This window comes from Castor canadensis, chromosome 13 (genome assembly GCF_047511655.1).
Source record: "Castor canadensis chromosome 13, mCasCan1.hap1v2, whole genome shotgun sequence".
In the NCBI taxonomy this organism is placed as follows: Eukaryota; Metazoa; Chordata; class Mammalia; order Rodentia; family Castoridae; genus Castor; species Castor canadensis.
This window is the reverse complement of record NC_133398.1, coordinates 24,015,488-24,042,798: the sequence shown is the minus strand read 5'-3', so window position 1 is coordinate 24,042,798 and position 27,311 is coordinate 24,015,488. Positions and strand designations below refer to the sequence as shown.

The 27,311-nt window shown below is 37.5% G+C and overlaps 1 protein-coding gene across 2 annotated transcripts; it reads right to left on the bottom strand.

Annotated features, from left to right (window-relative positions):
• Nucleotides 1–27,311, bottom strand: Txndc8 (thioredoxin domain containing 8). Of its 2 annotated transcripts, XM_020173909.2 has the most exons (6): nucleotides 26,924–27,311; nucleotides 24,167–24,271; nucleotides 18,252–18,311; nucleotides 15,077–15,142; nucleotides 1,186–1,251; nucleotides 1–265 (listed from the first exon to the last, which is right to left on the bottom strand). In XM_020173909.2, exons 1-6 carry the CDS (start codon nucleotides 26,945–26,947, stop codon nucleotides 203–205), a joined length of 384 nt encoding a protein of 127 aa, XP_020029498.1. In that variant the 5' UTR covers nucleotides 26,948–27,311; the 3' UTR covers nucleotides 1–202. The 2 variants fall into 2 exon arrangements, with proteins under 2 accessions (XP_020029498.1, XP_073907395.1); XM_074051294.1 differs by lacking the exon at nucleotides 1,186–1,251.

Genomic DNA, 27,311 nt, shown 5'->3' with positions numbered 1-27,311 from the left:
CCAACTTAGAGAAATGACAAAACTCTGATATCGCAACAGTTTTAAGCAATGTTGCAGTGAGATTGCAGTATGGTTGTTCCTCCAGCAAAACACTATGAGAGAGACTGGTAGAACACTACAATATTTGCTGAAAATAAAACCACAAGCACATTTACTGTTGCCTTTGAAAATGTCACAAGTATATTTTGTTTTGGATAGTAGCTTACATTAGTTCTTGGATCTTCGCTTCCAATTTTTTAGCATCAGTTCCACAAAATTCAAATACCTGTTTCAAATATATAAAGGTAAAACACTTACTGGTTCAAGTATTACAAAGACATTGAAGCTTTGAGGAGTTTTGATCTCAACTGCAAAATTACTTCTCTTCATTTCCATAATCTTTAAGGTACTTTAAATACAAATATATTTAAATATACTTTAAATATCAAATTCATGATGTTTTAATATTTATCACCCTTTCAAAATTGCTTTTGATATTTTGCCAGGTCTGTATAGTTCTCTGCAATATTTCTTTAGTATAAGATCTAAAACCTATAAATGCATTGAAAATGATAAAACTCAATCCTGGAAACTTGGAGCTTTTCTACATTGGTGTCAAGGGTTTGTTAATTCATGTATACAATCTTCTGAAATCAAATGGCTTGTGACTTCCTATTTCCTGACTTCTTCCCAGGTAATAGTTGTATAATTGATTCTAAAAAGCACATTTAAAAATTTTTTTCCATCTCTGAATCAGGATGCTTTTACAATGGATAGTATGTTATATACATATATACTCTTTTTAGTAGTACCTGAAGTATTGGTAGTATGTCTTTTAATAAGCATCTCACTTTTGATAAAATATGGAAGTCAGGGACCCTGGCTACTCATTATTACTTTAGTATTAAGTGTATTAGGTAATTAGAGAGAAGGAAGAATAAGTAAACTGAGGCTGGGATTGAGTGAAGACTTGAGTTTTTAGTAATGGGGATTTCAGCCCCTCCCAGAAATGATGTTAGGACTTTGGAGCAGGGGCTGGAAAATTCTAGAACAAATTAGAGTGCTCACCATGCCACAGAGAAGTAACTATCCCACATTTAATGATTCTTCTCCAGGCAGCAGCACTCTGTCTAAGTGTTGTCATTTTATTTATTATTTGAAAGTGAACCCCAGGTATGAACTCCATCTGGATCTCATTTCACTTACCTCCTTGACAACGAATCCACTTCTATAACAGCATATTGTTCTTTTGAGTCTTGAGAATAGAGTTACCTATGTGTGGGTGCAAAATTTCATGATTTATGAGTTGTCCGGTTTGTATTTATAGGGGTTTGTTGCCCCCTATAAATAATTCTCTTGACTTTGGTCAGGAGAAGAAGTGTCAGAAAGAATCTGCAACAGATTCTCCTTAACAGTCTGATGGCAGCTGGGTGATTGCTGTGGGGCATGAAAGGAGCTTCATAATCTAGTCTTAAAGGAACTTGGTCCCTTGTCACTAACCAGAGCTGGAGTGGAATGAAGGGCGTGTGAGATTTTTGGTTCTACCTCAGTAGGATGGTACCACTATATGGGAGCAGTGGCTTTCACTTGTCCCCTTGTGCCTTCTGTCCAAGGATCTGCCCAAGTTTTTATCCTATATTTTTCCTCTACAGGGTAGCTTGATGCAAATGAAGGTATAAGTAAGACCATCAGAACAGAAGAGGGGCATTAGCAAGGACAGGATGAGAATTTCCTAAGGTGTGTCTGTTACCCACAAGCATCATCATGTTCTAGACAGTTTTCTGGACTCCAAGTGCTCTGCAGCAAAATATTTTTTGCTATCTCTTATGATGATAACCTTACTGGGTCTTATTATTTGTCTTAGCTTATCTCCTACTGCAAGTACAGTATGAAGTTAGAGTGTGGGGGGTCCCAAAAGATAGGATTCTCTTTTCTTGGAAGAAATTGCTTCTCATGGCAGAATGGCACAAGTTCTAGGAGTGCAAAAGGTAGGAGGGCACAGCCCTGAGGGGATATAGGGAGGGAGGACTTCCATGACTATAGGATTATAATGTGTCTGTTCTATGCCACCTGGACAGCCACCAAGCACCATCAGTAGTAGCCACAAAGTACAATAAAAGCCATGGCTACTGTAGAGCCTGACTCTTCCTTCTAGGTACACGGAATCTAGTTCAGGCACTATCACCCACCCTGCCATTCGAACCAGGAATCCAAAGACACATTTAAAAAATTTTCAGATACATTCAGAGAACTGCTAAATTCTGAGTATACAGCTTGGAGAATTATTACAAAGAAAGCACACTGTGTAACCATACCCATATGAAGACATACCCAGGTGCCTCCTTCCTCATCATTGCCCTATGCCCAAAGAACTTCTGTTTTGAATTCTTCACAATGAATTTCTTTTGCCTATTTGTGAGCTTTAAAAATGAAATTCTCCCATGTGTATCCATTTCTGCCAGCTTCTTTTACTCAGTATGATGCTCAGAAGAATTACGAGTGTAAGACAGTACATGCATTTTTCAGTATTCCATTGTATGCATATATAACCCAATTTAAGCATTTTGGCTATGACAAATGATGCTGCTGGGGCCATTCTTGCCCATATCTTTGTGGGGATGGAAATCTTTGGGACCACATATGAATTCTACTGTATCTCTAGAAGTGAGACTCTAGAGTTCTACTTTAGTAGAAGTTCCTCAATAGTTTTTTCAGATTTTACTCCATATACTTTCACATTATACTCTACTAGCAGGGAAAGAGTGTTCTGGTTGTCTCACATCCTTGACAACACTTGTTATCACCAGCCTTTTTTGTGTCAGCCAAACTGGTGGCTTTAGGTGACATTTGCTACCTGATTCCATGGTTTTTACCTTGGTCAGTGTTCATCTAGTCTTTAGTAACAACTCCCTCTGGGTCCCTTAGGTTCCCTCTCCTCCCTGAAACTCAAAACCATAAATACACTCAAGCCATCCTTCTTTGTAAACTTCTTCAGTGTTTATCCATCACCATGAAATCCAAGCTTCTTGCAAGCTTTCCTTGGTTTTGTCCCATCTACCTCACTGTGACTCCTTACCAGAAACTTTGAATACTAGTACTACTTTAGAGATGGATTCATTTTTTAGTTTAACAAACACAGATTGACAACCCATTATCTGAAATGCAACATACAGGACGTGTTTCAGGTTTCATGTTTCAGAATATTTGCCAAAACACAGTAAGATATCTTGGGGAATGGGACCCAAGTTTAAACAAAAATTCATTTGCTTCATATATATATACACCTTATATACATAGCTTGATGGTAACTTTATACAATTAAAAAAATAATTTTGTACATGAAACAAAGTTTGTGTGTATTTAACTATCAGACTTATGGCATTAGGTTGGTACTTAATAAAATTTCAGACTTTGGAGCATCTTGAATTTCGGATTTTTTGTGTTAGGGATACTCAACCTGTATTTCTTTTTTAGAAGCCTATATTTAACTAGTGCCTACTATGAGCCAGACTTTCTGTGAACAGAACAGACAAAATCCCCTCAGGGACTCATATGCTAGTGAAAATTTTCTGCTATTGCTCTATCATTTTGCAAACAATTCTTTCCACATACCCATGCTATTTTTTAACTCTTTGCTTCTTTCCATCTTTTCTCACTTGCTAGTCTTATCTATCCTTCATGATGGTTTAACTCTAATTTGCAAAGCCTCCCCTGAATCTTTTGTGATCCCATAATACTATTAAGTAATTGATTTTGTCGTCTACAGGACCAAGAATGGAGATTGTACCTTAATTTTTGTTTCATATTTTGGATGTCTAGTTTAGAACCTTACATAGAATAGGCCCTCGATTAATGGAGTTGTGCTACACTTATTTCTAGTTATTGAAGTATGGGCTCAAGCTTGGTTAGTGTTAAACTTTAGGGATTAGGCATTGCCTGTTTTATTCTTTGTCCAGTTTTCCAAAGACAAATGTTACATTTGTGTGTCCTCATTTAGAACTGGGCTTTGCATACCCAGGAGCTTAATAAATGGATTAATGTAGGGCAGCTACTGATAAGAGCTTATTTTACAAGCAGACTTCTTTTGCAGAGATAAACAGTCATCCATTGGTATTTACAGATTAGTTCTAGGAACCCTTGTGGATGACAAAGTCTATAGATGTTCAAGCCCTTTATTTGCATATAACCTACAAATAAAATCTCATAGTCTTTAAATCAACTCCAGAGTATTGCTTAATACAGTGTAATGCTTTGAGAATAGTTGTTATATTGTATTGTTTAGGGAATACTGAGAAGGAACAAAAAGTTGGTACAAATGTAATTTTTTTCAAATATTTTTGATCTGCTGTTGGTTAAATCCACAAATATAGAACCCACACAGGGTCAGCTATGAAGTATAACCAGTTTATAAATTCTGCCCTGTGTTTTCTCATTTTCATCTGATGTTGGGTCCTGCCTCCGAAAGGTGTGCTCCACTTGGAAGTAATTTTCTCTTCATTTTTTTTTGTTTGTTTTGGTACTAGTGCTTGAACTCAGGGCCTTCACTTTGGCTATTCCACTAGCCCTATTTTTGTGAAAGGTTTCTCAAGACAGGGTCTCATGGAACTATTTGCCTAGGCTGGTTTCGAACTGTGATCCTCCTGATCTCTGCCTCCTGAGTAGCTAGGATTACAGGCATGAGCCACCGACACTTGGCTCTCTTCATTTTTTAATGCATTGTTGCCACTCTAGTAATAAAAGGACATGCTCCAGTTTTGTGAAACCGATGGGATGGAGGGAGATTGCTTATGAGTAAAGAACCACCCATGCCCAACAATCAAGTTCCTTTAAAAACGTTTATTATGAACATTTTCAAACATGCACAAACATAGAGTAATAAAGTGACACCCCTCCCATTTATCTGTTACTTAGGTTCAGTCAGAGTCAATCAGAGACAGTTTTTTTACGTGCCAAAAGCATTCAATCACCTACAAAACATCTATTATTGCTTCTGGGCAAGTGTAAAGGCTGGAGACAGAGGCCCCCCTGCTATCAAATGAACTTCGGAGAGTAAAAATTAGACTTCAGAGTCTGATTAATGATGTATCCACAGAATAATTTTGATAAAATACTGTGGCCAGTTGAGATAGATCTGGCTGAGTGAATACTGAAGTTTTATTATACAGTCCAGATTGAGCTCATCAATTTTCAAGACATCTGTACTTAGTTGACAAAAAACAACAACAACAACAGCAAACACTGAAGCACCAGCAGCAACAGCAACAATAAACACAGACACACAAAACCACCATCACTGTAGAAATATTTGCACATACAAAACAGGGTCATAATTTATAATAATACATTCCTCTTCTTTTTAAAGAAGGGATCGCTAAGGCATTAGCTGGTATGAATAAGATGGCAAAAAAGGTCTGACAAGAGTTGCTTTAAAAGCACCTGTACCTCCTGTTGAGAGGTGGACAGCAGTGGTTACTGCTGATTCTATCTTGGCTCTTTCCTCTGACTCCACCCCACAAATTTCTTTCCCAGAATCATCGCATCACGTTGTGGGTGCCTGAATACTTCCCTTTTGATTTTCCTAACACTCCAGGTCCTTCTTGCAATTGCAAGAAGCTCAATTAAGTTTTTGGAGTTGAGCTAAATCTTTTCAAGAAGACCTCTTGAATATATTTTTGCCTTCTTTGTGCTAGCCTTCTTTTCAACTTGTTCTGTGAGATATGAGTAAAATATTGACTTTCATTTTCTTGTAGCTGATTTAGAGCATTGGTGACAACAGTAACAACAAAAGTGCTTTTCTTCTTCTGTGGTATGGGTCAACAAACTTCTGGTGTAGGGTTACAATACCTATTTCAGACTCCATAGGCTGTTTAAACTTGCTGTTAATACAAAAGCAGCCACAAACCATACATGTACAAAATGGGCATGGCTGTTCCTCAGTGCAAGTTTATTTACAGAAACAGGTGGAGGGTCAGACCAATCCTTGTTCTATGTTATCAACTAATGTTCTTGAGGAGACTGGTGAAGCTGCCTGAGGACTAGGTCCTCCGTACAGTGTGGCTTTCCACTGTAGGGATGGGAGTATAGGTCTGCAGTTCTGGGAATGAATCTCAAAGCGCACAAGGATTAGGAAGAGTGGTTTTGGACTCTGGCTGGAGATGTCATTTTGCCATTAGTGGAAATACAGGATTGAACTGTGTTCTCAGGGATGAACATGGATTTAGGGGCCATTCTTTTCAATGGAATGTACCCTTGTTCTCAGGTTTCTATTGGAAAAATTTGCTTAGATGCCCAGTATTGGAAAAACATGCCTGCTTCCTATAACCTTTCACTTACCTCCCCATAAGTTCCAAGGAGAGCCTATCTTTTAAGCATAGATGAAGCCAGGAGCCCATGTCTATTTTCTTTCTTTTGGGATTCACAGTTCAGGGACAGGCATGTGGTCCTCCTAGTCCTTCTAGACAGCACATGGGGAATGGGCCCTCTTCCTGCCTTCTGCAGATTGGCCTGGAAGGACACCAGCCCTTTCCTCACTTTTGGGTCTTGATAGTTGTGCAAAGCAGGAGTAACCCTTTTACCTGGGCAGGTAAATTTTCCTTCTGCAGCACCAGATTATCCCACAGATGGGTTATCTCAACGTTGAGTCTTCAAGAAAATTGTAAAAATCTTTTGACATGGGTTCTAGCCATGTTCTTCAATGAGCACAATTCAGCATCAGACTACTTACAATAAAAGTGATATTTTGATTATCAGAATGACGACTTGTGAGAAAAAAGCTAATGCAGCGGGCCTGGTTGTTCACTCCTTGCACGTCTCTAGGAGAATCCTGACTGACCTTTTATCTCTGCTAGAGATTGTGGCCCTCCAAGTGTGGTGCTCATGATCAATGACTTTGTTATGGATACCTGGAGCCATTGACCATGCCATACTGGCTTGTCAACTTGTTTTGCATAAACATCAATATTGGTGACATGCATCTGAATTTATTGTTGAGGCCCCGAGTTTCCATTGCCATGGTTGGCTGCTTAGCAATGATTGTGTAGAAAGATCTATCTATGTGACAAGCACCCATGATCACCTCAAAGACCTCAGTCCTCCTCAGCTCAAAGGGCTGTCCCTAGGTAGGGTCATTCCATACCTGCAGCTGAAGCTCATTGCTAGAGAGAGAGAAAGAGAGAGAGAGAGAGAGAGAGAGAGAGAGAGAAAGAACACACTACCATGTGTCCTCTGTGAAGGAAGGATATCAGAAGTCTGCTAGACCTTTCTGAACTCCACCAATGCTTATCATTTTCATGCTGTTTCTGTGCTTTATTCTTTGCTATAATAAATCTCACCTATGAGTATAACTTGCAATTAAGTCTTGTAAGTCCTTGTAAATCTCTGAATGAAATACTCCTATGTATCAACAATCAAAAATTCAGAGCAAATGAGCAGGGCCATGTGGAAAGTTTAAGGGGTGGAAAAACTCAGTAATCTAGATAAATGATTTTTGATTGATATTAAATAAAATATTAAAAGTAATGCAAAAACCTATGAAGAACAAAATATCAAACCTTTAAATAAAGGTAAGATTTGATACTATACGTAACAATATTTGGGCTCACTTGCCTCATCCTAAATCTTTCCCCTGAAGAAAAGACATACAAGCTGACAGCAGTATCTTTAGCAATGGCATAAAGGTGGCTAAACAGTGCTGAATAGTTGCTGTATTTTGATAACTTTTCCTTCATCTTGTTTAGTTCTTGCCCTCTGCAATTAATCTCTGCCAATGCTATCAGTTGCTCATGGGGCTGATAGGCAACACTTCAGAGTCCTGAAGACCAGGGAAGAATTGTTTTGCCTACCATATGCAGAGCCTCTTGGAGTCTAACACAATCCTTACCAGGTTGAGTATCACTGGGTAGGTGATTCCTGAAGATTAAGATGATTTAGACTAACTAGAAGTTGTACTTATTCAAAGAACTTTAGAGGCTTCTTGTAGACTTTATTTCCAAATTTCTACTTATTTATAAATTTTCAGGGAGACACGAACACAGCTAGATATTGGGGCTCTAATAATTGCTACATTTTTTATATGTATCAAGTTCAGTGCTTGGCACTTTCTATACATTTATTGCAAACATATCATGGTTCATAAAGGAGTGGTAGAGTATCTGTTTCACAGAGAAGGAAAGAGTCTCATGATAGTTAAACTACACGCCCAAGGTCCCACAGTAGCAAGAGGCAGAGTCAACATACAGTGGTCTGACTCCAGGGATGATAACAACCAGCTGCACACACTCTTTTGGGAAATGGATCAAGCACTGTTTGCTTATGAATTTGAACAATAAGCATTTGGGAAGATGGTTCTACACCATACTCACTTCTTATTTTCTCATTTTCACCCGATTTTTCCTACCTGGTCTTGAAGACAGTGAGTTTGTGACCTCTAGTTCTAGTCCTATCCTCTTTCTAAAACACCATGTAGACCATACTTGGGATTCCATTAATCTCTATGTCTCCTTTGAGGAGGATTCTTTGGCAATGATTTCCATGCTCTCAACAGGAGCCCTACAGTTCACAGACATATGGGCAAGAGCTTCTGCTCATTTAATATGAGAGTCCAGCAGATGGTTTCTTCTACATTATTCATTTGTGAATAATTCATTTATTAGCAGATATATACCCACATTCCATCACTAATATTCGTGAATCTGAGCGCTTTGGGAAGCCACTTCACTCTAATACGAAAGAATGAAAGATGAGGTAACTTTTGATAGTTGGCGCATATTTAGCAGTTGGCCAAGGCTTGCTAATTTTGTTCTTTCTTTCCTTTACCCTGTAAACATATGACAACATGAAACCAAAGTTAGTATTCTAATGGATACATTAGTGGGCCTTAGAGAGTCATGGAATACTCCAGAATTTTCTGTTCATGTTAGTTTTTGTGCCTATGTTCATTTTTTTAGAGAAGATTTTTAGCTTTTATTGGATTTTAGGTGGGCTTATAAATTAAATTTATGCACTCTAGTGGTCCCTCTTATCTGTAGTCTTACTTTCTGTGGTTTCAGTTCCTAGTTAGCCATGATCTAAAAGTATTACATTGACAATTACAGAAATAAATGATTCATAAGTTTTAAATTACATCCCATTTTAAGTTTCATAATGAAATATCATGCTGTCCCACTTGGTCCTGCTGGGAAGTGAATCATTCTTTTGTCTAATGTATCCAGGTGATATATACTACGCATCTGTTATTCACTTAGTAGTTGTCTCGATAATTAGGTCAACTGTCATAGTACTGCAGTGCTTGTGTTCAAGTAACCCTTGTTTTATTTAGTAATGATCCTAACTGCAAGAGTAGTTATGTTGAAAATTCCAATATGCTAAAGAGAAGCCCTAATGTATTTCCTTTAAATGAAAAGGTAAAAATTCTTGACTTAAGGAAAGAAAAATATTATATGCTTTGTTGCTAACATATACAGTAGGAACAAATAACAAAAACATAGTATATATAGGATTCAGTATTATCTGTGGTTTTACATACTCACTGGAGGTCTTGGAACATATCCTCCTTGTATAAAGGGGGAAAACTGCACTTATAATAGAATGCTGTAAGTGTAATATTCTAGTTATGAAAAAAATAGCCAAAGTTTTGGGTGCCCTGTCTAGAAGATACCATAGAAAGGTACTTGTTTCCACAATATATCTTCTTGGAACATGTTGTTATTTCCTAGATGAAAACACTAAGGCATTTAACAGGAATGAAATGTCAACTTATTTATTACCTGGAATTTACTTTGGCTCTCTCCTTTGACCTAAAACTGTGATGTAACTGTTGCTTATATGGCATTCCTGCCCAGATGCTCACCAATCTCTACACTAAAACTTCAAGCAGCCAGAGAATGTCCATTGATGAAAACATAAAGGATGGTGGTGTGGGAGTGTTAGTTAGGGAATGCCAAGAAACTGCAGGTAAGGGAGTTCTTAATTTGAGCAGAGATAATCTTAGCAGCATCAGGAAAAAGAGAAGCTCTAACTCTTCTGTTCCAATGCGAGGAAGAAGAGCATATTTTTAAGGGAGGCAAACATTCTAACCCTGTGTTAGGAGAAATTGTCATAGGCTTTTTATACCATGAATATTTGAAATAGCATAATGGAAATGGCTTTTTGCCAGATGTTTTACCAGAAATGTGAAGACATTTCTTGTAACTACCCTTAATAGAAACTGAACTCTAGCTTTAAAAAAAATTACATAAATGGTACTTAATTGCTTCAATAAGTCAATTTCCAGTTGTATTGTCCAAGATGAAAGAGTGCAGCACATTTATGGAGATGATTTCAGAGAAGTAAATTTAATTTCTACCCCTAGGAAGACAGTGGATGTCAATGAAAGCCTTCTCGGTCAGCTCTGGCGAGAGAGGAAGCAGATTTACAAGGAATGTGTGTTTTTGCCTGGCCACCCCAAATCTCCTGTAGTTCCAGTGGCTTTCCATGAAGACCATTGTGAGGTAGAACACAATGATATGGATTATTTGAATTATTGTCTCTTTAGAATAGCCTTCTCCTTGTCTTTTGCATAAAAGATATATATATATTATAATAATATATAATATGTATAAACGTATATATGTATATGTGTATGAATATACATAAATGTATATGTGTGTATGTGTATGAACATATATATATGCATATATACAACACACATACATACATATATTTTGTTAAATGAAATAAGCATTCTGATTTTTTTGAGGTTTTAAAAAAATTGATCCAGGTATAAATCTGTCAGGAGATATGATTACATATGAGAACAAAGTTTAGAAGTAAACTAAAAACAAGAAAAAGAGAAGTAAACTCATTTGTATATTGTGACACAAATAGTTTAAAATTGTGTTTTCTTTAAAAATTCTATAACCAAGGTGATAAGTTAATAATATTCATGAGAAATTCAATTCTTAAGAAAACTTCTTGAGACATGGCTATCCATATTACAATCAGAGGCTTTTTGGGTAACACTGGAGTTAGAATACAGGGAAGTAGATCAACTTACTGGCAGTATTATCAATTCAGTTAATTTTATGTTCTAATAACCACCTGGAAGTGAATTCAAATTTGGGATCCTTAGTGCTACAGTTTGAATCTCAAGTGTCCCCCAAAGGTCCATATGGCAATTCTTGCTTCCTGGTATGGCACTCTTGGAAGATGGTGAAGCCTTTAGGAAGTGGGACCTAGTGAGAAGTCTTCAGGTCATTGGGGGCGTGCCATTGGAGGGAATCGAGGTACCCCAGTCCTTTCTCCTTCCTCTGTCTTGCTTTCTGGTGAGTGGTTTTGATTTGCCATGAGCTGTCACCAGTGCTGCCTTACCACAAGCTTAAAAGCAATGGAGCCAACCAACCATGGACTAAAACTACCAAAACTGTGAACCAACATAAACCTGTTTTCTGTAATATGAGTATCTCAGGTATTTGTTATAGTAATGAAAAGCCAACTCACACAGTGATTCTTAGAGTACAGGCATTTTTGTTCCATCAGTTCAAAAGATCCAACCTTTTAGACACCAACCAAAATATAAATATTTTAAAATCCCTCACTGAGGGATTTTTTACTTCCATACAGAACTGAGACCAAGCTGGGCCAAGTCTTTCCCCAAAAGCATGGCTTGTTTTTACTCAAGAGCCTGGACATGTAATGAGATGAGTCCTGTATCATCATAACACAGGAGTGAGAATTGTCAAGTGTCAGCAGCCTCTAAACAATATCATTTGTAGAAGGAATGAAACCAGAAAATTGTACTGATATGTAGAGAAACTTGCCCTGAGTTCAAATGATACAAGGTCAGAGTTGGGAGGAGAGGCAGAGCTAGCAGTGGGATGTAGGGGAAAAAAGCATTCACTCATTCATTCATTTTCATACTCATTCATCACATACTCTACCAGTGAAGATCAACTAGGATTCTTCTAAACACTAGGCTTTTAAATCAGATACAAACTACTCCAGCAGCTTGGAATAGTATGAGAAATATGAAGTTAAGATCTGAGCTGGGCAGAAAAAGGCACGGAACTGTACATTGGGTCAAAATTACCAAAAAAAATGTGAATGCCAGCCTTGATTCTGTAGGCAATGACAGGGAGGTGTATTAAATTTTAAAAAAGGGAATCGCATTCATGGAGCTGTGTAAGGATCTGTTTGGAGATAAAAAAGCTATGGAGCTAATTTGGGGGTAAAGAGGGTTATTGCAATTGTCTAAGTAAAAGGTACTTATATCTGGAACTGGAAATAGAGATGAAATTGTTAAAGGAAAGAAAGTAGGATGAGAAGAGCACAGAGCCATGGGAAACACTTATATTCGAGTCTAGAGGAGACAAGCTAGATGAAGGCTGAGGGGAGGGAGGAGGGATAGAAGCCAATGTGAGGATGTTTCCAGAATATGGAAGCTTGTCAGTTAATAGTACTTCTATGTAAACAAGGAATACAAGGATGGAGAAAAGACTGTTTAAATTAGATTCAGGGTGATCCTTGGCGACTTCAAAAGAACAGATGGATGAGCGAATGTGTGGAAAATAAGAACTAGAAACAGTAAATATATTCTACTCTTTGAAGAATTAAACCATGAAATGAAGAAAAATAGTCTTTGGGAGCATCAGATGTCTTCATTACAAATATTTGGTTGCAAGCAACAGAGAAACCAACCCAAAGTTTACATAAATAAAGAATGTATGGAGATGATTTAGGCTCCAGACATGGACAAATTCAAGGTTCAATTAATGACATTAGTATTTCTTGGCTTGACTCTGCTTTCTTGGCTTCATTATCAGATTGCATATGGTGACAGGCTAGTTGTACCAGCTTCAACTCCATATTCAAATCTAGTTATATCAAAAATGAAGACTTTTACTTACCTGCTTAAGCAAAACCCTGAAATTAGCTCTAATTTGGCTGGAATTGGCTTGACTAGAGCCAAGGGCCCATTCCTGATGAGGATAGAGTTCACTGATTGGTTGAGACCTAGAGATGGTTTAGTCTAGGAAGCCCTAGACTAAAATGGGAAAGAGCATGGTTCCTTGGAGGAAAATCAGAGTATTCTTGATAGTCAATGGAGATTGTCTTAATAGACGATGAATGCTAGGTGACAAAAATACATGTCCAAACTCCAAGTTTCAAAAAGGTAACTGATGGATGGAGGCGTGGAACAGAAGGGAGAGGATGCAATCAAGGTATAAATGGAGGTAATCTATTTTGAAAGAAGGCATCCTCATTTCTGAGATGGGAAAGAAGATAAGAAAGATGATAGTAGGCAATTAGACATGTAAGCGGGGCAAGTAGAGGGTACATACTTTTGGCTAATTTAATTTTTAACTAAAAACCCAAGGGAGGGAATATGTAGTGTTTTATTTGTTTGTTTTTATTTTTGCAAGGCCAGCAAAGATGCATTTAGCAAATCAGGGAGAAATAGAAAGGGAAAGAGGAACCCCACCACTCACATGCAGAGGTGGGAGCAAAGAGGCTCAAAATGGTGGTCCTTATCTTTGGTATATTTATACCTTCTATATTAAGCTAGTGAGTGGTTTAAACTTTTCCTATATAAGTGGTGACTTCACTTGGCAAACTTTAATAATTCTTCTAAGTTCCTATTTTGACGTTATCCCCCAAACATGGAGATGATGAGTTTAGAGTGGCTTTACTATCACCCAAATGTGGAGACAATGGGTTTAGGGTTGGTTTATTACCCACACATGGAGATAATGGGACTAGTAAGTGGATACCTGCCTTTTGTGATCTTAAGCAGTACTTTCTGGTCAAAGAATTACCTTCTATTCTCAGACTTAATTACTCATTTAGAGAGGTTGCAACTCACTTAGTAGCTAATGGAAGGAAGGGGATGGAAAGACTGAAGGCATATACATTCAAGTCCTTGCTGCTGTAGTGATTTTTAGCTTTACTTTCTGGTTCTGTCTTAATTTCTGATTTTCCTGTGACTTCATTAAATAAGTTATATCTATTGCATCAATTTGCATACAAATAGAAACTGAAAATAAAATTCCTTTCAAATACCTTGCTATATATCAAATCACATAATCTTTACAAATGTTAAGCATGAAAATTTTTACTTTCCATGTATTCTTCCTAACATTAATTGCATAGACTCTCATAGAACATATGTATCATAATTTACTCAGCCATTAAAAAAAGACATTTAAGTTGCTTACATTTTTAAAATTAGAAACAATGCTATAATTATTATACATGATGCTATGTGTTTTTCCTCGAGGTATTACTGTAGCTTAAATTCCTAGGAATGCAGTAATCGTGTAAAGGGAGGGAACATTTCATGCCTACCAAGTTTATTGCAAAATGACATTTCATGATATATGCATGCTTGCTAATGTCCACTGGCCATATATGAAACTTCTAGCTTTATTATGAGTAAAATATTTTAGGCATTTTATTTCATTAATATCTTTCAAGATAACTAACATGACATGTTGGACCATTAGTTTCAGGATGGGTCTAGTACTTCAGGTATGTTAATATATTTAATTTTGAAAATTTTACAATAATACTTATCATGACCCCTGTTTTTACAGATAGGGAAGCTAAGATACAAAGATATTGAGTAAACTTCTCAAGGTTCCACAGCTAGGAAGTGAGAAAACTGGTATTCCAACCATGGGCATCTGAATCCAGAGCCTACATACTTAACCATGAGACCAGGTTTACTTGTCATAGTTTTTGATTAATATTTCCCCACATGTAGTCAATGACTTGTACACATTTGTGTGAGAATCTCATCATGCTATTCTCTGGAAGTTTCTTTTTTGATAGTTCTGCCCCAAGGTAGGGGAAATAGAGGGATAATTCTTTTTTTTTAAACACCTATAATAATGAGATGATTCTTATGGATTTGGACAATTCAGAGTCTAATGAGGAGACTTATTTTAAGTTATGCATTTTTTAGCCCTCACCAGTATGTAAAGTTTAAAAATTAATAATTACATTTCTAACTATTAAAAAGATATGCAGTAATTTCACCCACCCAGAATACCCTAGGGATTATTTTTTTGGATATAATGATTCTATAATCTAACTCATACTGATGGTTTCCATGGAGACATACCTTCTGGGTATTTTTGAACATCTGAAATGTGGGTATTGCTTTGATGTGACAATATTCAACCAACTCCTAGGAAAGAAAAGAAATGGCATGAAATCACAGTGTTGGTGTTCCAACATGCTATCTGGTGACTTCTCAGGAGTTGTGTTGTAAAGTGCGGGGGGCACTGACACTTTATAGACTCTCCTGCCAAGAACCTTCCTAACATATCTTCAAGGTCTCTAGGAATGTCAGGAGTGAAGAGAGCCTTCCGTCATTCCTAGGCTTGGTTATCTTAGAGCTATAGAAGAGAGATGAGAGACAGAGGTCAAACAGAATGGGCTCTGATTGACTTACCTCTACTTAAAGAATTTGTGAAAGATCACAGAGGAGTCCCAGGGGAGCACAATATGGAAAGACCTTACTGTGAGAATAGGAAGTAGTAAACATATCTGCATAAATCACAGTGAAGACATTGGGTGATACACTGGTCTAACACTTTAAAAAAGGCTTACACACTACTTTTTTTAAAACCCTACACACACTTCACTGCTCATCATTTTTTGTGAAAGATTTGGAGCCCGAACACAAGAAAATAGGCCAGATTACTGATAATTTTAATCCATTCCAAACTGCTCCCAAATGCCAGTTTTTGTTTCTCTTGTTTAGGAGTCAAAGCAAAATTAGCTACTCATAGAACGAACAGAATTGGACATCTCTCTTTAATATACTTATCATTAAACCTCTTTTACCACCCACAGGACATACATAGAAACACACATGCACATACAAACCAAATTATAATTTTCATGACCACAGAAATGACAACTAATGAATAAGTTACTATGAGAAACGTGTGCTTTTTCCCCTTCACCTTAAAAGACAAGGAACTGTAATAAAAACAACCAGACAATAACATTTGTTAGTAAGGATGTGGAGAAATCAGAACTCCTATTGTGGAGGTAGGAATGTGAAATGGTGTAGTTTCTTTGGAAAACAGTTTGTCAGTACCTTGAAAACTTACACGTAGTTACAATGTATCTCAACAGTTCTACTTGTATATCCAGGAGAAATGAAAACTTATGGTTAACAGAAGCTTATGTATAATGTTAATACCAATATTATTAACAATAGCCAAAAACTATGAACAACCCAAATGTCCATCAATGGATGAATGGATAAAAAATGCAGCATATTCACCATGGAATATTATTCAGTAATAAAAAGAATGAAATACTGATTCACTCTATAAATCGGATGAACCTTGAAAACATGCTAAATGAAATCAGCCAGTCACTGAAGACCATGTACTCTATGATTCCATTTATCTGAAATGTTCAGAATAAGAAAATCTACAGATGCAATGTAGATTTGTGGCTGCTTAGGTTTGGGATGGGAGATGAAGAAAACTGGGTAGTCTTGAAACAACATATGTTTCCTTTTGTAATGGTGAAAATGTTCTAAAATTGATTGTAGTGATGATTGCACAACTCTATGAACATTAAAAGAAAAAAAGAAAAAGAAAGACAAAAGCAGCCAGGCGCCAGTGGTTTACACTTCAAATTCTAGCTACTTAGGAGGCTAAGATTGGGAGTATCATGGTTTGAGGCACCCTGGGCAAAAATGTTTGCAAACCCCATCTCAACATAAAAAATCTGGGTGTGGTGGCTTGTATCCCTGTTACAGTGTGAAGCATAACATAGAAGGATCACGGTCCAGGCTGGCCTGGGCAAAAAGTGAGACCCTATGTACAAAATAACCAGAACAAAAAGGGCTGCAGGTATGCCTCAAGAGGTAGATCACTAGCCCAGCAAGCTCGAAGCCCTGAGTTCAAACCCCAGTACTGGAAAAAAAAAAAGAAAAGAAAAAAAAATACAGAGTTAATGTTCCTAGTTGCATATTTTGAATTCATAATGCACAATTCAGCAGAAAGAGCAATTAAACAATGTCACACTTTAATAGAGCTGGAAGGAAATGGAGAAATGGAACTTCTATTATACTCTGGGCACCATGGCATGTTTCTTATGTGTTTCATTTCATTTTCTCTTCTCTTAGTTATTATTGCCCTGTTTTACAGATGAAGAACTGAAGGTCATAGAGCTTAAATGGCAGCAGGTCACGAAACCATTAAAGTGTGAACAGTGGATAATGAATTTTTTTTTCACTCTAAAACTCAAAGTCCATCTAATGTATGTGTAAGTCACTCATTATTTATGGCTGTAGTCTGGAAGTAGAATGTCCCTAAAGGCCACCAAAGACTTGATCCCAAGGTGATGCTCCTGGGAGGTGATGGAACCTTTGAAAGGTGGAGTGTGGTGGGAGGTCTTTAGATCATTGGGTCATGCCTTTGAAGGGATTGTGGGATCTTGGTCCCTTATCTTTTTTTCTCTCTTTTGCTTCCTGACCATGGTGAGTGGCTTTGTTCTGCTGTGGGCTCCCTCCATGAAAATATGCTGCAGCCATGTCACAGCTCCCGAATCAACTGGGCCAACCTCCAAAACCACAAGACAAAATAAGCCTTTGCTCCTTATAATTTGATTATCTCAGGTATTTTGTTATAGTGACAGAAAGCTGATTGAACATAGTTACTTTTTCACATTATAAATTAACAAATATTAGGAAGAATAAATTTGTAGCGATATTGTGCTTATTAATAAGACACATTTGGATTGAGAATACAAGGTTGATTATTTTTTGGTGGGAGTGGGATAAGGAAGGATGACTCTAAGGACAAGGAAGGAAGTATTTTCTGGAATTCCTTATAATATTTAAGAAAACCCACAAAAAAGCACAAAATACAGCAAGAGAACAAGACATTAAAATATTATATTATAATGAGATACATTTTAGAAATTGATTAGTAACCTATCACAAGGTCAAAAGCATTTTTCACCATGAGCTCAAGGACTATGTGTTGGTAATGTCTGCCTGGAACAACCTGAGAGGATTCTGGGACAGAGTCCACAGCAAGTGTTGGGATTGATTCACTAATCAGGACAGGCAAAGCATGTATTTACTAACTGAAAAAAAAGTTATGTGCAACATAGGAGAGCATTACATGGGTGTTTACCACATTTAATCAGAAAAAAGGTGAAGTTCTACTTGATTGTACATTGATGATGTAATTATGAAGACAGTGCTATTCAATCACATAGCATTTGGGTTTTAAGAATTCCCACAGAGGAGTTAAGATTCTTACCGGAGAATTATCCACATCCACCGTAGCAAACAGTACATTTTTGTATTGCAGAGACAATTTCTGCAAAATAAAATAAAAAAAAATCCCCATTAACTAAGTGTTAACACACCAGATGTTTCTTTCTGGAAAAATGAAAAATGAGCAAAAAGATTGCTAAAAAAAAGAGTTAAGCATTGCTCTGGCATTTTGTTTCCACCAAGAACGTGAACCACCAAGTCAAATGCCTCCGTCAAGCAAGGATTAATGAAAGAACCAAAGTCTCAAGAACAAAACTAAATAGTGTTTCAACCTTGGAAAAGGACATCAAGCAAAGAAATAATGAAATACTATGTGGTAGGTCCAGAGTTACCCTGTGAAGAGAGGAGGGGGATAGTAGCTTTCCTCTAGGGGTACTGGTGGAGGGCACTATCTTCAGTGGTCATCTAGGGGCAATTCTCAGTGGTAGAGCTTGTGCCAAGGCCCCAGTTTTATTCCAGGAAAAGGTGCAATTTATCTGAACTAAATACCCAACTCCTACTTTTACTTTCTCTTCTTGCTGGCATTTTGGTAGGTGTTGGTGCTGTGCTGGCTGAGATGATATCAACATTTTCATGTTTGCTCATCAGCCTAATCAGAAGCCATGCTTCTGTGCTCTGTTATGGATTGAATGTAGATCTTCCAGACTCCTTTGTTAGCTGACTTCATTCGTTTCTGTCAAGGCAAGTGTTTGCAAGAAATGGAAGATGGGAAGGCAGGAGGAAGGAAAAAAGAAACTGTCTCCTACTTCTGTTTTGCTCTGGGAACCTCTTTGATAGCAGTGGTGACCGTGGCATCAGCCAGGGCTCTGGGAGTAGAGGATGCAGCACAGTAGTGACTATAAATGTCACCCTGTGTTTCTTTTCATACAGCTGTGTCCATACCTTGAGGACACTTGGCAGTATCTTGATTTTTTTTGCTTAAAAATTGTGACTCAAGCATTTCCAATGACCTATGTCAAATGAGATTATTCCCTGATGGTGATGTGAGGTGTCCAAAGCTTGCCAAGTGGAGACAGTTAACAGATATAGCTGTCGCTGGGGGATTCTCTCATGGAAATGCAATAAGGATGGCATAGAATTCTGCTGGAGGAAATTCTCCCCAGTTATTTGGTCTGTGGGTAGTGAATAAAATGTTTTTTTTTTTCTTCAATGGTTCCTCAGATGGTGAAATTGGGGTGAGGGGAACTCTTGAATGATAAACACAAAGATCTTTTGAAGTCCTTTTCAGATTGAGAAGATGTTGATTCTGAACAGCAGCATCTCTGTGTGTGGCAGGAAAATGGCATTGCCCAAGAACTGTGGAGTGACAGACTTGTACTTTTTGAGACTGAAGATAAATGGATGCTCCCTGATGGAAATCATGAGGATAGGTTTGATCTGTGGATGTGTATTTCCCAAGATCAGGTCCTATTTATGAAGTTTTCAGTCTCCCAAGTCTGTTAGGAAATGTACAGGTATATGGCATTTGTCATGTTTGTATCAAATAGTAGACAGAGATGTGGCTTGCATGGGAGATCCTTGCTAGGTTGGGGCTTTCTCATGGATGTTGTCTTTCCTCATTATCTCATCCCATTCTCCTAGAATTCCCTCCACCTCCAAACTACTACCACCACTACCACTGCTACAACTCTTCCTTCTGCTCTGTTCTTCCTCATATACACTGTTACTGCTTTGATCTTAACTATACAAATGTCTCCTGAATTTGATCTTTCCTGTCTCTCCAGTAGCCAATAGTGAGACTATTCACTTTGGGTAACAGCCTCCATTCTTTTCAGCCCGTTCTTATGCAAGTGACAAAGATATATTCTGGCCCGGGGCAGGGGGGTATAGCTCAGTGGCAGAGTGCTTGTTGAATAAGCGCAAGACCCTGGGTTTTATCCCAAGCACAACAAAATAAAGAAGAAAAAAGATCTATTTTTCCCCCCTGAAACTCACATTTGATTATGACAAAAATCCTTGTTAAAATTCTTCTGTTTTGACTATTAGCTGTAACTAATGAACTCACAAGATGAAGTCCTTTTTGATATAGGCTCAGCTTCCTTTTATTTTTGATGGTAATGGGGGTTGAACCCAGGGCTTTGTGCTTATTAGGGGGGCGTGCTACTACTCGAGCACCTTTTGCTTTGGTTAGTTTTTGAGAATCTTGCTTTATGCCTGGGCTTGCCTGGACCACAGTCTCCTATTTATGCTTCCTGTGTAGCTGGGATGCCAGGCACGTGCCACTCAGCCCAGGCGTTGTTGAGATGGAGTCTTGTGAACTTTACTCAGGCTGCTCTTGAACAACAGTCCTCCAGATCTCTGTCCCTCAAGTAGGTAGGATTACAGACTTGAGCTATGGTGACTGACTCAGCTTCCTTTTTTGAAGCTTATTTTATTTTTTGCCTCTTCCACAGTTTGGCCTCACAGATGTCTTGGCCTCCCACGCAATTTTTCATAAATTTATAGACTCTTTTTCTTCAGAAATGCTCTTTTCAGGATTCTATGCCAGGTGACCCTATTAGTGAAGGTCCCCAAATTGCATCTATGGACTAAATCCATCTGTTCATGTATTCGTGTAAATAAAGTCTATTTTTTTTGGTGGTACTGGGATTTGAACTCAGGACCTCATGCTTGCTAGGCAGGCACTCTACACTTGAGCCACTCCAACAGACTGTAAATAAAGTTATTAAAGCAGTTTGCTCCTTCATTTTTGTATTGCTATTGCCCTTTGTATCACAATAGCAAAGTTTAGTAGTTGGAACAGATTTGCTATCATGTCCTTTTAAGGAAAAGTTTGCTGACCCTTGCTCTTAGTCATCAAAGCCAAGATTAAATGAGACTGTGGAAGCTATTTTAAAGTTTTAACTTGCTTCTTCAAATCCATATTTTCTTAAGATTCATTTTTTTCTTGTTGAAATACATTCTTCCCCCCACCTCTTGAATAATGGTTTATCTAGCTAACCACATTTTCCACAGAGCTTGAAAAAGTAAAAAAGTAAAGATTTCTTGGACTCCCTTGCAGCTAGAGTCTAAGCATGCACTGTGTGTGGTGTTTGTGTGTGTGTGTGTGTACATGCATGTGCATGACTGTGTGGGGAGTGCTGGGGATCAAACCCAGGGTCCCATGCATGCTAGGCAAGTGCTGTGCCTTTGAACTCCATCCCCAGACCTACACATCTTGTTTTATCAATGAGATGCTTACAAGTGAGACTTGGAAGGCAGAAAGTGATTTTCTTTTGCCTTTGGGCATTGCTGCTGGACAGCAAGATAGAGAAGAAGGAGGTGGGTCTGCAGGAGGCAGTGGCAGCAGCCAGACTCAGGGCTCCAGTGACCAGAAATCAACTTATTCTACAGCCAGAGGTAGTCATGGCAACTGCAGCTCCCTGATGTGGGTTCTGGCTCCCTGGTCATTGTTCTGTTGGTGTTTTTTTTTTTTTTTTTTCCTAGCTGTGACCTTGCTTCTGATTATGGTAAAGTTAGGATCACCATGCCTGGTGCTATGCTGTTCTGCTGTTCACAAAATTTCAATCCAGAGCCCTTTCATCCAGCCTTCCAATAATTTTATAAGGATTTGATTCTTTGTATTAAATTCTTTTTATTTCTAATTTGGCTTCTGGTTCCTGATTTAACCCCAGATTGATATAGCTACCTAAAGTAAGTAGACTCTTCTCTCCAGCCCCCTCATGGACTATGAGTTAAAAAATACATGAATATGTTCTCATGCTAAAGGTCAATGATTACAAGAAAAATAAAGCAAAACATGTATTACCTCCATTTATAAATTCCCCTAACTTTCACTCATTGTTAAGCATTCTTCTGTTCTTTGTCTGCATATATAGTATATGCATATTACATAAGTGTCTACATGTCTACAGATAAAAGCTATGTACACATATCTTTATATGTCCCTATTTTACATAAATGAGACCATAATGTGTATGTTTTTCTATAATGTGTTCGTTTTGCTTGATATGTTCTCCTAGAGACAACTTCCCCATTACATTTGGGTTTACTTAATTCTTTTTTAACATCAGAGTATTATTTCAGTGTGAGTACACCAAAATTTATTGAAAAACTATGTTTAGATTAGTCTGCATTCCAACAGAAAACAGATGGCACAATCAAATTAGGATAATTTGAGGAGGTTAATTTATACAAGGACTAACTATACCTACCTATAAAGCGAAGATGGGTGTAGGAGGAGTTACAGTGGCTAGGATGCAGCAACAGAAGGGCCTGAAGGCATGGAGGAGGAAGAATTACCAATATTTCATTTTATTTTACCTTGTGAAAATATCTTTTATTGATTGTTGGAATTTTTTTGTCATTTTAAATTTTGTGGTATTTGGGTGGATTTGAACTCCCACACCTGAGTGCTGGCTATTTCTTTAGAAAAGTTAGAGCACTTCTCTTTCTTAAGGTTTTGAGTATCAGAATGGATGGGCCTATCAGATGTGAAAATGTTCCCTCTGGATATCCTGAGAGTTTTAGGAATAGCAAGGATGTTGAGTTGTCCTGTAGCCAATTTCTCTATCTGAATATAAATTCATTTTTAATCAAATTTCAAAGGTTGTGACTGTCATTGGAATTCATTCAGATGGATTCAAGAGTTCAAGTCATGAAAGTGGAAATGTTAGAAACCTCACAGAAGACAGACCAGATTATTTTCAGTCATGTTATAGAGGAATCAAAACTTCTCTATATTTGAAGAGAGGAATAAATTCAAAAAAAGTGACCATAAGTAATTGTGAAATTTTGCATAATAAAAAGAAATGAGAATAGAATTTCCTTAAATTCTTTCTGCCACATTTTACTGAAAACAAATAAATAAAATGATGACAGCTTTTAAGTGGGCCTAAAGAGAAATTGGATGAAACATTGTAGCGATGTTACCATTTTAATCTGGAGACTCTATAACTCCATGAACCAATGCATGTCTACAGAAAAGGTCTGAATATAAGCATATGATTCCAACTAAGTAGAATATTTTATTAGAACATTTTACAAAATAAAATGACCTTTCATAGAGCTCAAAGACAAGAAAGGAATGTGTAAGGCTTATGATTTACCCACCATTTGTGACAACATGAGCAGACTTGGAAGACCTTATGTCAAGTGAAGTAAGTTAGTCACAGAAGAAAAGATACTACCCGATTTCATTTACAAGAAGTGTCTAGAATAGTTAAACTTACAGAAGCAGAAATAGAATGGTGGTTGAGGTAGAGTAAATAGAGGGGTGTTTAATAAAGTTAGTTACAGAAACTAAATTAAGTTCTAGATTTCTGCTGTAGGATGTAGTGTATACTGCATGTAAAGGTTTGTTTGAAGTATAGTTTTCATGCTGTGTTCTTACCATGGGGTTGGGAAGGGGAAAGACAAAGAACACAAAAAAACTTGGAGGTGATAGATATGTTTATTATGATGATTGTGATAATGGTTTCACAGGTGTCTGTGTATGTCCAAACTCGTCAATTACATACATTAAATATGTTCAGCTTGGTCTATCAATTATTCCTTAAGGCTGTAGAAAAATAAAGAACACCTTTAAAAAGGACCTATGATTTGCTCTGATGAAAATGACTATTCTTTTATATTATAGCTAAAGATAAGTATTGTGTTTATCTGTAATCTATTCCAAAATTTGAATGCTCTGAGCTCTGGAACTTTGGTAAAATGTAGTTATAATATGAATATCCATTTTTTTGTACCATTGGACTTTTGTATGTCTTGTTCCTTACTAAACTACTCATAGACAGATAGTGTTAATCTTCTGGCATCATTAGATCTCAGAATATTATCTTTAGGCTCATCAGGATGCTTGAAAAGACTATTGTCCCATAAGGCTCATAAGTGCTAAACTTTTAAGAATTTACTGTGAACACGATTTTGGGACTTCCTTCTCCAACTGGTGATACTTACATGGAAAACAGGTTGAATCATTTTGCAGGCACCACACCATATTGCTGAAAATTCTACTACCACAAGTTTGTGTCCAGCTCCTTTCAAAAATGCTTCCAATTCATTCTGAAACCAGAACATACATGAGGAAAGGTGCATGATCTCAGAATCTCACTAAGTCTTGCAAAGGATAAAATGACAGGGTAGGGGTTAAATACCTTCACCCGGTTCCCTACTCCATTGTTCTGTAGGTTGAACTAATTTTTTCTTAATGTATCTGAAGTCAGATATATTTCTGGTTGTTAAGTACACATAAATGATGATAAAACTACAAAAATTAGATGCCTATTCACTAAAATGAAGGCTGGGAATGGTGGTTCCTTTTTCCCTGGGAGAAACTAAGATTAGCCAGGGGGAAGTGAGGATAAACTGCTGTTCAGGGTAGAAATCTGTATTTGTTTTTAAAAGCAAGGGCAAAAATGCAGTAATAGTGAAACAAAAATGAGAAGAACCAATCTAACACTGTGAGTCATTTCTTGTTTGGTTCTGGGGAAGAGATTATGATACCAAACATCTAAGGATTTGACATTTTTTTTTCTAAACATCTTAAGTGCATTTTAAATTAATTGTTGATATAATCTAACTTAGAGCTTTCCCTTCATAGGACCTCAGATCCCTATGTCTATATTCTCTTGCTTCATAAATAGTGACTATCCTATACTAGATATTACATGCCAGGTTTATCTCACAAGCTCCAATTGGACTTAATTCTGATTCACCCTATTTCTCCCATTGGTCCTTAACTGCTACATGCCAAATACTCATGGAATGTTCACTAGATGCATGAGTGGTTTAATACAGCAGAGTGGTTGGTTCAAGATTTTTCCTTTAGTCACTGGAATTGCAACAGCAGGTGCTCATTTACTCTATGCTTGATATTTTGTCCTAAAATCTCTATGCTCACCCTATTAGGTATGCAGTCTTATCATGTCCATTTCACAGATGAGAAAACTGAAATTAATTTTCTCATGGTCAGCCAACTGGTGAGTTGAGTAGTTGGGATTGTTAATCCAGGTGTCCCGACTCCAGAGCTGTTTCATTAACTGTTACACAAAACCATCTCCTGACTTCTTCACAGTAATGGGACACACTGTCCCTTTTCACCGCCCTTGATTACATTGTGTGCTCATTCCTGGACCAATCATTAAGTTGAGGAGGTAGGATAAGTAATTAGATTAGGTTGAAGAAGGACTATCCTTCATTAGAGATAGAACGAATTCTACACAAATGCTATATACTAGGGGGTCTAGACAATTTCAGTTGGTTTAGTTTCAAGCAAGTGAAATGGGTGATTCAAATAAGGTTCTTTCATGTCCTGTCCCAATTTTCCTCTAGGATGGGGTGACTGGCTTCTCAGAGAGCCAAGCCATGATTCTATTTCTCATTTGCTTCTGAAGTTAGAAGGTAGAGATGCCATCCTCAGATGCTCCCAACTACCCTTCACTCCCCAGTAGTTGTTCAGGTGTGAGTTGATGCAGTTAGATCCATGAAGTTGACTTGGCTAAGTTCCCAACACTAAGGGAATAGTTCCATAGTGTAGGTATATTTGTGCAACATGTGCATATTGAAGCCTATACACTGTCAGACACCAGACACCTTGCTAGAATATAACTTATATTAGAAGAGGAAGCTGACAGTAAGATTGACAGAAAAATATGTAGTATGTTAGCGATAACTGCTAATAAATAATAAATGGGGGAGGAAGAAAGTATGGGGTTGTTTTATAATTGTCTATTCCCAAAATAGATACCACCTGGAGGTTCACCTCAAAGAGAAGAAGACATCTAAATAAAGATGGGAAGGAGATAGCAGGTCTTTAGGATAGGTCTCTGGGGAGGAGAGGTAGAGAGATCCCCAAAAAATTAAAAACAGAAGTTTCAAAAGCATTATCACATGTGTGGTATTTTGAAACATTTTCTTAGATCTACAACTTACTACCTTCTTTTAGTATGGTCAGCATTATTTTTGTGATCATATGCATTGCTACATTTAGGAAAAATTACCTACATCCAAATCTGAGGTTACCAGTGAATGTGATGTTTAGGCCCTATGCCCTTCCCTGCCCCTACAGTTCTCACCCTCCTCTGACGAAGACGGGTATCAGCAAGTCTGGATTTACTGCCTATACCACTCTTAAATGAGGTAAGACCTTAACTTCCCTTTTAGAGGCAATTTTCTTTCTTGTAAATGAAGAATACTCTCTGCCCTATATACGGATTTAGATTTGTTGTGGCAGTAGCATTGGGCAATGGATAGAAAGTAACTTTACAAGAATCTACCTAAGAAATTGTTGATACTACTGGTCATCATTCTTTTCTACCAGGTTCCATCAGGGTGTCTGGGGTTTCTGCTTTCTTTCCTAGGATAAGATAAAAGATGTGGACTCTCTTACTTCCATAGAATTTTCCATGTACAGCTAAGGTGGAATCCATGGGATCAGATAAAGGACAGCACATGTTAGGAGCTGGTCTGAGTCCAGCTAGGGTAAGAGCAAGAAATAAGAATCAGGGAGGAAGAAATCCATTTTGATCCTTGGCTATCTCTCTAGACAGTGTCAACCCTCAGGGAACAACATGAAGAACAAGAATTTAAAAAGTTCCAGAGCAATGAACAAATACTGGGTAGAGCAAATAATTCTTCAAGTTTATCAAGTCTCATTGAATATTTCTCTTGAAATATTTCTTTTGAAATATTCCATGAAACCAAATGAGTACTTGCCATGTCTTCAATAATCTTCACCATGATTTACACCTGGTAATGGCTGATAAAATTCTCCCACTGATTCAGGTGGATCACTGTAGTTTTCTGTTAATTACAGGATCCTAGCAGGAATATACAGGTAACATCTCTATGACATCATTGAACGAGTCAGCTCAGAACCTGGAACTTTGGCAGATTTTGGACCTATTCTCCCTTTTATGCCATGACTCATTGGTTAACGTGGTGAGCCAAGAACCAGAGAACTGAAGGCCTTGTAAGCAGAATCACTCTCATTTTTGTCTTATATCATTGATACCCACACATTGCTCTTTGTGCTCTGACCCCCACCCCCAACCACCAAGTGAGAAGTAACCATGATAATATTAAATGGATTAAAGATAGTTTC

Bases quoted from the DNA above. Each gene is read 5' to 3' on its own strand.
- Txndc8 (XM_020173909.2), bottom strand. From the start codon at position 26,947: ATGGTGAAGATTATTGAAGACATG. The intron at 18,312-24,166 runs GTAAGTATCACC...TTTATTTTGCAG, and splicing joins TGATTCAACCTGTTTTCCAT to AAATTGTCTCTGCAATACAA. The intron at 1,252-15,076 runs GTATGTCTCCAT...ACCCACACATAG, and splicing joins TGTTCAAAAATACCCAGAAG to GTAACTCTATTCTCAAGACT.